The sequence below is a fragment of the Podospora anserina genome, chromosome 2, assembly GCF_000226545.1.
Source record: "Podospora anserina S mat+ genomic DNA chromosome 2, supercontig 2".
NCBI lineage: Eukaryota > Fungi > Ascomycota > Sordariomycetes > Sordariales > Podosporaceae > Podospora > Podospora anserina.
This window is the reverse complement of record NW_001914858.1, coordinates 622,561-633,742: the sequence shown is the minus strand read 5'-3', so window position 1 is coordinate 633,742 and position 11,182 is coordinate 622,561. Positions and strand designations below refer to the sequence as shown.

The following is an 11,182-nucleotide window of genomic DNA, read 5'->3' as shown; positions in this document are numbered from 1 at the left end:
TCAACCCACCCTACCTAGGGACAACCCCCCCAGGCATAATCTTCTTTTTCGCCGTGTTGTTGTCCTCCCCCTGGCCATTCAACGTCGTCAACCCGTCGTCCACCTCCCTGGCATACACCCCGGTGTCCCCCCCCTCCATCTTCCCAATCATCTCCCTCGCCTGCTCAAACTTCTTCCTCGCCTCCTCCGTCTTCCCCTGCAGCGCAAGAATAGACCCATAATTGATCACCGCCGCAGCACAAGCCTGATCGCACTCCTCAGTCCTCTCCTCCCCCGTCGTCCTCTTCGCCTGCGCAATCGCGTTCTGCGCCCATCTCTCCGCCGCCTCTAAGTACGCAGAGCGCTGCTGCTTGGCTGTAGCAAAAATCTTGGAGGCGTCTTGCTCCATCAGAGCATCAACGGGGGATTCACCGGGTGGGAGGAGGGGGTGTTCGGCGAATGAGGTGGATATGTTTGACACTAGACGCATGTTAGTGAAAATTTGGTCAAAAAAGGGAGATGAAATAAAAAACATACTAAGCATGGCTGTATGGCATGGTTGATCGCACATTCTTAGTGCTTGGAAGAGAAGAGGCACGGCCAAGTGATGCTGGGCCTGGGCTTGGTAGTCGTGCGCCAGAGATTCGAGCGTGCCGCCGATTTCCTCGGGTGTCATCCATTTGCCCTCTCCTTCTTTGAGGGGCTCCTTTTGCCGGCGAGCCAGTTCTCTGAGGTTGGTTTCCACGGCCCAGACGAGCTTCTCGTGGGCGGTTTCCCGCTCTAGAACATGGTCATCAGAGTAGAGAGAGGCGAGCTTAACAGCAATGCCAATCGACTTCATCAATAGACGTGTGCGCTTGCCGCGGAAAGTTTCTTTTGGCTGAATAGGTGTGCCGTCTGGGTTGGTTGGTGGTGGTGGTTGTTGCTGTTGTTGAGCAGCCGCCTCTCCTTCTGACTTGGCTCCTCCCTCTTCCTCAACCGGTGGCGGTGGGATAACAACCATCTTGACCTCGCCCGGTGTCTCACCTTCCACAGCCTTGATAGCATGCTGAGGCTTGTAGTTCTTTTGCCCCGGCAAAATCTCCTCCTTTTCCGCCTTCTCAAACGCAACGATCCAGCGCTGGCAGTCAGAGAGCAGGTTCTCGAGAATGTGAATAGCGTTGCGGTGGTTGTCGATCTTCTCGAGCCAGTCGGCGAGCTTGAGCTTGATACCCATCACCTCGTCGGAGAAGTGGTCGAGTTTGTGCTCCTGGCAGAGCTCGATAGCCTGCTTGTAGTAATGCAGCGCGCGCTTGGTGTCCTTTTTGAAGTCACCAAAGTAGAGAGCTTTCCTCAACGCGAAGGCGACGTCCTCGGGGAAAACGGTGAACGTGGGAGAGTTGTAGTAGGCAAAGTATTGGTAAAAGGTAAAAGCGAGGAAACACATGGAGAGTGTCGCACCAACGGCGCCGATGACCAGACCGATTGGCTCTTCCTTCCATGTCTGTTTGAGCGATGTCTTTTTCGTGATTTCCCATCCTCGCTTCATGTCCCTCTTCCATAGCGTCCAGAATGTTGACCATAACCCCTTCTTGAACTGTTCCTTCTGAGCCTCTCCTTGCTCGCCCTCTTTCCCCTGCCCTTGTTGTTGACCTGTCCCTTGTCCACCGCCCGGTGGTGGGGTTGTCGACTTTAGACGGCCTTGCTGGTCGATTCCGAGGGATTGACGAGCTCCATTGAGCGCTGTTTGCGGGCTTCTTCGTGGTGTGGAAAGTAGTCTCTGCGCTCCTACAGCCCGTAGACCGGCTATTCTTGGAACCGGCATGGTGAAAGCTGGGCAATTCCCACTTCTGGTGATGCCCCTTGAACCTGGAGTTGAAGGAAACTTTTGGGAGCTTAGGTCATAGCTCTTGGCAGCTCTCTCCGGAAGCTTCGCAGATAAGACAATAGTGCCTGAGGCACCAAACCGTCCCTTTCTTGGCGGCCGCTGCACGTCATTGCCCAGGTCCCAGCCTGATCCCTGTCGAGCCGCCACCATCCCGAGGTTCATCTGTTGTCTCAACTGAACAATCACAAGATTCTTGACTCAGGGTTCTCCAGTACGTAAGTATTTCTTACCTGCTTTCAGGCTCCGCCAGATCTAACAAAGCTATTCAGAATCAACGAACCTTTCTGTCTGACCGAAAGCTGTATGTTTCCCTTTTCTGCCGGTGGTAGCTATTTTACCCCGCCCCCCACTTGAGCTCGCCATCAGCTTCCCCTGAGCAGCCCCCCCCCCCCCCCCCCTATCACCAACACAACGACATCTCACCACTAACATCGTTCACTCAGCACATAAATCCCACATCACAAAATCTGTCAAAATGTCCGGCAAATTCGAACCCAAAACCCCCGTCCAGCTCAACCCCCCAAAGGACGACCCAATCTCTCTCTCGGAGCTGGCCAAAGCAAACGGTATATCTACCACCCTTTCACCCTCACACATGTTCTAACTCAAAAAACAGGTGAACAAGCAGACGGGAAATGCTACGTCGCCATCAAGGGCCTCGTCTACGACGTGACGGGCAACAAGGCCTACCTCCCCGGCGGCGCCTACCACGTCTTTGCCGGAAAGGACGCCTCCAAGGCCCTGGGCAAGACCTCGACAAAGGTCGAGGATGTGGATGCCGACTGGTCTGGGCTGACGGAGAAGGAGAAGGGGACGTTGAATGATTGGGTTACGTTTTTTAGTAAGAGGTATAATGTTGTGGGAAGGGTGGAGGGGGCTACGAATTTTGAGTAGAGGTTGGGATGAGGAGGAGAAGGCATGGGGGGGGGGGGTTATAGAGGGGGGAATAAATGATTTGATGTGATTACTTTGATTGGGTGCTGATGTGTGGAATGTTCCCTTGAGTTGATCTGATGATGGGGGAAAGTTGGGATGGTAAGTTGGGATGGAGGATGATACAACGAGGGGACGAAAGCTTGGAAAGTACGGAGGATGTATGTCCCCGGTAAAGATGGGTCTTGGTTCAGCCTCTGGTGCACGTATTTTTAATCCTTGGAGTCTTATTATACCAGAACTAAAGTATAAATCAAAAAGAAAGGCCTGTCTGTACCTCTTCGTAACGCATGGCTCGAATGAGAAAATGCGTAAAGCTTTCCGCGGTCTCTGAAGGAAGTTGCTAGGGGTTTTTAGGGCCGCGCCCTTGACCGTCGTGCTTGTCCACGAGGTAAGTACCGCGCCAACTGAACACAAAGAACAGTCGTAACTCTTGTGAAAGTCTAGTGGCGTGGTGTGATGTATGGAAAACGTTACACCCGGCCTTCTCGGAGTTGTTTTCAATATGTTAAAATGTAGGCAGCTACCTAACGTCAGTTTGGAAGAATCCAACTGACATCAGGGAGGTATTGTTGAGGATTAACCATTAACCCATTCATGAATTCCACATCCCCCACTTCTCGGCCGCTGACCCCCTCTGCTGGGTTTGATGTGTGACATTTGTACCATATGAATTTTTTCACCGTTTCCATGGAATGTCTCCCTCTCTACCCATGTCCCACCTTCAACCAACCCCTACATATCTCAACTACCTACCCGCATGTAATTCCCCGGCCCCGACTGTCAACCACGTAGCGTGTGTCACCTTCACCTTCTTAGACACCCTCTCTTCAGTTACCGAACACTTCGGTAGGTAGTTCTTCCAACAGCAAAGGATACCCGCATCCGATATAGACAAACTAACTGTTCATGTAAGCTCCCCAACCGGGGGCGGGGGGGCGGGGGGGGGGGGGTTTGTTCCCAGCCATCATCAATCATGCTCCCGGCCGGCAAGCAGGCGAGCAAAATTTTCCCCAGTCCCCATTGGAAAAGGGGTTGGAATATTCCATCAGCCGAGTATGTAACACAGGCGCCCATGTACGGGAAGGCAAGGAAGGAAGCCGGCAGTGTGTGGCTCATCATGTGCCAGATGGTCTATGCGACCTAGGGAAAACGGGGGTTGCAGATATCAAGGGGAAAATACCTACCTACCTACCTTGGTATCCGTCGTGGGAATAAAAAAAGTAGTTCATGATTGCCCATGGCGGGTTCGGACGTACAAAATGGCTTGGGACAGACAGACGTGGTTCGTCCATTCCCGTCCGCGTCCGCGTGTTACCGCATGATAGAAGGAAGGAGGGAAGGGCACGGGAGATGACACGAAGGTTTCTTTCCCGAGGGTGGGACGTAATTCGGTGGAGGCGACGAAAGAAAAAAAGAATGGGCTAGTTTTTTTTACTCAGTGTCAGCGAGTTTCCTCCTGGTAGTAGTAGATTACTGGAACAACCTTTATCCCCAAAGTCCCCCGCCTAACAAGGCGAGAGGACAAAAGATATAGGTATGTAGTACAATCTCGGGAGACTCGGTGATAAGATAGGTGGGCAATGTAGGTACCAGAGTGTGAGACTATATGTAGTGGACTGTTACTGTTCATCATCATGGCAAAGAGTGATTGGATTGCTCTTCTCCTCTACAAAAAAGAAGTGTGTTCTTTTCCCACAAACTGTGTAACAGTGAAACGCCCCCCTGAATGAACAAACCATGAAAACTCTATTCTGAACTCCGACAACACCAAGAGACAATCTTCTGGCTCCCCCATCGAGATGAATCAGAAACTGGCAACCGTGGCCGATGGATGGTCTGCAGCGAAGGACCAATGGCTGGCTGGAAAAGTCTAGGCTCGACCGCCTTCTTGGTGTTAGCACTGGATGGAAGTATCTGACAGCTGACCTCTGACGTACCTTGACTGGACCCGTACCAACCGCTCATCATCTGGGCGTGGGCCTCAGCTGCCTGCTTTGCAAGACAAGCGTCACATGGACGGCCTTGGTCCCAGCAATGGCGTAGCCGCTTTACAAAGTTGCAGGCGTGGCCCGGGTTGTTTCGGGCTTTATGGCAGTATGACTTGAGCCGGAAGTCTGAGTGCTCACAGGACCAAATGAATTCCTCGTAGTCGCACATACCGACGGCAAGGGGCGAGGTAAAAAGGGGCGAAGCGGGTTGACTGTGTTGGTGCTTGGTATCCTGAGATTCTAGAAAGCAGTCTTTCAAATGACTAGACAAGATTCGTCAACAACCTCGAGACGAGACTTTTAGCCCACAGTAATGACTGGAAGAGGGTGATCTGAAATTGCTCCGAGAAGATAAAAAAACGGCGATTGAGGCATCTATATACCCCTTCCAAGCACCACATAGCTGCCAGTCACGTTTAAACCGAGACTTCTCGATCGATAGTCGGAGGGTGCACATCATCACACTGCACCTAGGAGCCTGGATCTTTGTTGGATATGACGACGCCAGCCATCCACCTGTGAGACGACAAGGAGCTGTGTGGGTGCCATGAAGTGACAGCACATTCGGGTAGGATCTAATCACATAGTGCGTCGAGCGGATCTAGGCCATCTGTGAGTGATTGTTAAAGTCGAGCCTCTGCTCTGCAGTTGTGCTGCTGCAAAGACTGGGTCCTCCTCGCACACCTTACACCATCTGCAACGAAGCAAACAACCAGGAGTGGGGGTCGCCCGGCGCAAATTACCCAACTGACGCCTGGTGGCCGACATCAGACCAGCTGAGACGGACCTCGCCGGTCTTTGGTACATCAACCGACCCGGAGAGAAGAAGGGATGTGGTGATGAGATTCCCCGACCTCTCTTGTGCGCAAAGATATCTATAAGTATGAGGATATCGACCAGTATCGAGACGTGGTGACTTGATAGCCTCCCGAGAGCATAACCCTACAGAAAGGGTGACGGTAGGAGATGCGGAGCGAGTTCGGACTGGTTGGAGGCGATATCAAGGTCTCCCTGGCACTGATGCCTGCGAAGGCCCGGTATAGCGTGGCCATAGGGCATCGGCCCGCATTCGGGAGGCGCGATGGAAGTCAAGCCGGGGACAGTAGTGTTGAAGCTTCTCAGGCAAACATTGCTTGGTCTGCTGACGCTTGTGGGGTAAAAGATGGATCTGACGCTGCTTGAAAATGGTGAACAAGAGAATTTGGGGTTTGGAGAGGGTATGATATATGACCTGTCTTTTATTTCTCAGATGGTGGCTTGAGCCGAGTAAGCAAACATTCCTCGCCGTGCTTTGGGACGCCCGCCTTCTAAGCCGATTCAGGCAGCCATGATGCGGAAAAGGAGACCGGCGAGAATTTGGTGTAAAAAATTGAGGCTCGCGGCCTATACAAGTTACACAGCCGAATGCCTTGTCCAATCCAGAACAGACCGCCAAGGCCCATCAGAAGCAGCCACCCGACAGGACTCCGATGAACTTGTGGTCGAAGAGAAGCCGCGCTTGACGGTCCGATACAGATCTGCACTTCGGGGCTCTTCCCCGGAGATGCTAACCTGGCAGGTAACAATACGCGAGGGAGCAAAGGTGTCAAGGAGCCCACAGCCCTGCTGTGAGTTGATGGAGTGGTGTCACTTTGTCTCCCCAACAAATCGGAAAGTCAAGCCCTTCACCACCTGGCATTCCTCTGGCAGTTCGATGGCGCACCGTACCACCTCATACTTGTCCGTTTCATACCCACACAGAGCATCCTCCTACATGCTATTCTCGACAGTAAAGGCGTAACCATCGACGATCGCCTTGTTGTGATCCATCCTTGAAGGCGCATCAACGAGGGCCTTGTACTTGTTTCCCCAGACCTTGAGCAAACCACCTCGCACTCTAGCAGGCTTGTATACAAGTTCGTCGTCGAGGTTCATGTTTTCTTTGAGAACACGGGGGGTCTGCCAGCGTTCCGTAGACAAAGTAGAGGACTGGGTATTGGTCCTGCGCTGGAAGGCAACGGAACGGGTGATGAAAGTGGGCTTGAAAGTCGAATGCCCAGTCTGGTTCAAGTATGACATGATGTGGTTCTTACGTTCTGCCCCTACGATCTTGCAGAAGTTGGCCGAATCACCGTCATCGCCAGCGCCACTGAAGATGGGTGGGGTTGTGTCCAGGCCAGCCGCTGTCTTGACCTGCCCGGCAGTAGCCAATGGATGTTCAAGCTTAAGCAAATACGTCTGTAGTCGGGCGTTACTCTTCTTGCTTTGGCGTGAGTTCATGGTGCTGACAGTTGCATGTGTGAATTGGGTCAACCAGAGAGCATGCTCATATGCCTCCTTGTCGTACCCCTCGGCATGTTTCTCCGCGGCGATCATCTTTCACCCTGCATCAGACAAGGTCAAGCGGCTGTCATCTTTTCTTTGTTCCTGGATTTGGCGGACGGCCTCAGAGGCCGTGTATGAGAATGGTGATTGCCATCGCTGAACTGTTGGGCCATCTGGCTCATCATCGGCAGTGGACTGCTGGACGGCTACCTGGCTCCAGAATTCCAAGGCAAGGAAGAGGCTCTCGACGTGATCCCTCGTGAGGTTGCTGTGGTGTTTAGTAAAAGAATACTACCTGATGAGTTGAATGAGTCGGAAAATGATCGTGTTAAGGTTGATCATGACTTTCTGAATTTTGACTGGGCGGCCATGATTAAGGTTTTCATCACCACACCTGGGAGCTCCATGGCGAGTGCCACAAACCCTGCACTAGAAAAAGCCATCGTAGCTTTCCGAGACTGAAAACAAAAAGGAAAAGGCAAGTGCTTGAGAAATTTCACGCTCCTATGATCCTCCGATCCTGCTTCCACGAGAGTGTACACTGCTGATTCTGTTGTAGATGTGGAAGCACAAGGTGTGACTTGGCAGTGTAGCACAGCCAAGTGTCATCCAATCAAGAGATGTCAGTGGTGACCCACGTGACCAGGCGACCATGAGTTGTGCTCAGCTTTGCGAACTTGTAGGCGTTCTTCACCGAGCCTGATTGGCCTCTCAGCCAACCGGTCAGTCGCAAGTCACCGACTTCCCTCAAACAGAAACTTCCAGGTTGGAAAGTGGAAAAGTGAGGCGGCCGATGTGTGCTCTCAGTGCTCCTGTGCTCTGCCAAGCCTGGCACTGCTGCCTGTCATCCATCCCCTTTCCCAATTCCCAATTCCCAATTTTCACTCGACATCGGCTCCCTCTCTCCCATTTCACTGCACAAGTCATTTTGAGACGACATCATTGACGCAAACGTTTGCCTGGAATTCCATTGTTTGATCATCCCACTCCAACAACCTTGATCTCCGTTCGTCGCCCTCCAACCATCACCAGCCCGCGCCCGCCCATTCACAACTAGTGGCAATGTCTGGCTGAGTCGGGCAACTCCAGCTCTTGCACCGTGAACTGCGCCCGACGACTGCGGTCTTCTGACAAACACTGACAGAATCGGGTGTATTTCTTTTGCCCGTTAGTAGACCTTTTTCATATCTTCCATCCATAGTTGTTGGCCTTGTTGTCGAGCATCCTCGAATCTCAATTCGAGGTCTAGAACGCCAAGACGTTTACCCGTTCCTCTCCTTGTCCGTTCCAAGATGGACTCCATCAGGAAGCCAACTGTACAGGCCTCCTCCCTGTTGACACCTTCTTAGACAACCACCTTAACTTGACGACATACGTTCTCACGATTGCCTCGTCGAATAATACAAGTCGTCCAGGCAGTCATCACGGGGGGCCGGCATCATGTCGCAGCTTCCGCGGTACTCTTTCGCCCACCTGGCCGAGCATGCTCCCATCTCTGACTCGTCCCAAATGGCGGGCATGACCAGGCCATCGGGGGCTGGTATCAACAACTACACAGCATATGCCATGATGCAGGACAATCTGGGCGGCTTGAGTACCTATGGCAACAGACATGTCCCGCAGCAAAACATGATGGCAAGCACGTTGAACGCCAGCGATTTCTTGAAGAATTACCGTATTGTCAAAAACTCTCAACTAGCCACAGCACCAGTCTCATGGAGAGACTCTGATTTCACCGCACCTATTTATACCGAGTATCGAAACAATGCACCCCCGTCTGAAGCAGAAACGCTCGTGAGCCCAACCGGAGGAAAGCTTGTGTCCGATTCGGGTTACGGTAGCCAAACCATTCGGAGCGTGGGCAACCCGTCCTCAGTGTATAATGGGGACGTCGACAACCCAGAGACGCAAAACATCACACAGCAGTTTAGTCGCTATGGTCTAAGCCAAGTCACGACCGACGACAGGACACGCCGCTGCGATGCTCGAAGTCAACGGGCGAGCTCCACCACTTCGACTGCTAACAACCTCAGATGTCTCGATTGCCCACAGCTCACCTTCAAGACAAACTCGGAGCTCAGGTACGTTGCCGGTATTGGCTCACTCGGGGTTGATCAGACTTTGCTGATGCAATATTGCTTGCCAGGAAGCACAAAGCACGGCACGAGAAGCCGTTCAAATGCGATATGCCAGATTGTCCCAAGGCAACCGAGGGATTCAGTACTAACAACGACCTGGATCGCCACAGGGCGGGCGTCCACAGGATCTACAAGAGTGATGCACCTGTCTATCAATGTGTTATCGACTCGTGCAAGGACAAGAACAAGACGTGGCCGAGGCCAGACAACTTCAGGCAGCATCTGAAGCGAGTACATCACAAGGAGAACATGGACTTGTCCAACTTTTTGTATCGGTGCGTTACCTTGTACTCATCAACAGTTCTAGTTGGGAAGCTAACATTGTTATCGCCAGTGGCCGCCCGGATATCGGCGGTGCTTCGGTTGCCTCCGAGCACGCGCCTTCGGAAGCGGGAACACACTCTACCTATGCTGGTCAACATGCATCATGGAGCGGACTAGGACATGGCCAGCCCATGACGAGTCTCTCCCATCATGTGCCTGATGAACCTGCGGTGATCCAACCACAGCACCTGATGTACCGCTCATCAATGAGCCAGCCGGATTACTCTGCTCTCATGAACGCCTCTGGATTCCACAGCCACCAGAGCCAAACCGGACTGGATGACCCACGTATCCCCATTGAGATGGATCTCCAAGGACTGAACATTCCACATGGATTCCAGCAGCAGGTTGAGCCCCCGGTTCAGGAGCAAACCTTGGAGCAACCAGGACATGTCTCTCCGGATATTCTGACCGGTGCCGGCAGCGGACTTTTGCCTTCGATGGATGAAGCGGGTGAGATGCACGCCCACCCCGCCGAGGTGATACAGATAGACGATGACACCAGCCCGGACAATATCATGCAGGAAGAAGAAGAAGATGATGATGATGAATTTGCGGAGCAGCAGCAGCAGCAGCAGCAGCAGCCCAAAAATGAACCTGTGACTTTAACTTCCATCTCGCCAGACCAGATGACTCTGGATTATTCCAGAAGACAGTCGGCCGCCATGGTGGGTGATGAGGAATCTGAAGCTGGGGAGGAGGACAACGAAGTCTCTGAACAACAGGACTCGTCCAATCTTGAAGAAGACGCGAGCCGGCTCCAGCTTCTTGCTGCTGCGGCGCCATCTCCCGAGCCTACTACTACCACCACTACTACTACCACCACCACCACTACTACTACTGCCACCGGGCAATCACCGGGGGGTGTTGTCTCGATAGATTTGGGGGATGTGGAGAACCTCAAGGCGACGTTGGAGATGCTCAGGTCACGGGGGATGCTGGATAGGATTGTGAAGGAGTTTGGGTATCAAAAGTCGGAGGAGGTGGTGGTTCTTAACAACACGACGACGACGACGCCGTCTGCGCCGTCGTCTGTTGTTGCCGAGGTTACGAAGGAGGTCAAGTGCGAGATTGATGATTGCAACAAGGTTTTTTCGAGGCCTTGCGAGCTTAAGTATGTCCCCTCCCCGTCCCCAAATTCAGTATCAAGCGACTAATTCTTTTCGGGGTAAAGAAAACACCAAAAACGCCACGCGAAACCCTACGCCTGCACATTTTCAAATTGTGACAAGCGTTTTGGGAGCAAGAATGACTGGAAGCGACACGAAAACAGCCAACACTTTCAGCTGGAGATTTGGCGGTGCACCGAGCAGGTTTTTTCTGCCGCTGCTGCTGGTGAGGGGGGTTATGAATGCGGCAAGGTTTGTCATCGCAGGGAGAGTCTAAAGGGGCATCTGGAACGGGATCACCAGTTTCGCGACGGGGAGGAGATTGAACGGAAGCTGAATGATTACCGACATGGGAGGAACTTTGAGAGCAGGTTCTGGTGCGGGTTTTGCGTCAAGACTGTCGAGCCACGCGGGGTCGGGGGGCCGGCGCACAGCGAGAGGTTTGATCATATTGATCGTCATTTTATGGGGAAGGGGGGGTTTGAGAAGGTTGATATTGGGAATTGGAGGAGTTTGAGACCTAAAGGCCAGCAGTCT

General features: G+C 52.7%; 4 protein-coding genes across 4 annotated transcripts; 2 read left to right on the top strand and 2 right to left on the bottom strand.

The window, feature by feature from the left end:
* Window positions 1-10: 10 nt before the first annotated feature.
* PODANS_2_1540 (uncharacterized protein) lies at window positions 11-1,996 on the bottom strand (the record flags this gene model as incomplete). Its single annotated transcript, XM_001910864.1, has 1 exon — window positions 11-1,996. One exon carries the CDS (start codon window positions 1,994-1,996, stop codon window positions 11-13), a length of 1,986 nt encoding a protein of 661 aa, XP_001910899.1.
* Window positions 1,997-2,321: 325 nt separating this feature from the next.
* PODANS_2_1530 (uncharacterized protein) lies at window positions 2,322-2,740 on the top strand (the record flags this gene model as incomplete). Its single annotated transcript, XM_001910863.1, has 2 exons — window positions 2,322-2,412; window positions 2,463-2,740. The coding sequence occupies 2 exons, from the start codon at window positions 2,322-2,324 to the stop codon at window positions 2,738-2,740; spliced, it is 369 nt and encodes a 122-aa protein (XP_001910898.1).
* Window positions 2,741-4,652: 1,912 nt separating this feature from the next.
* Window positions 4,653-4,939, bottom strand: PODANS_2_1520 (uncharacterized protein; the record flags this gene model as incomplete). Its single annotated transcript, XM_001910862.1, has 2 exons — window positions 4,653-4,666; window positions 4,720-4,939. 2 exons carry the CDS (start codon window positions 4,937-4,939, stop codon window positions 4,653-4,655), a joined length of 234 nt encoding a protein of 77 aa, XP_001910897.1.
* A 4,321-nt stretch (window positions 4,940-9,260) lies between these two features.
* Window positions 9,261-11,182, top strand: PODANS_2_1510 (uncharacterized protein; the record flags this gene model as incomplete). Its single annotated transcript, XM_001910861.1, has 3 exons — window positions 9,261-9,499; window positions 9,547-10,650; window positions 10,711-11,182. Coding segments are annotated over 3 exons (1,815 nt in total), but the record flags the coding sequence as incomplete, so codon positions are not given.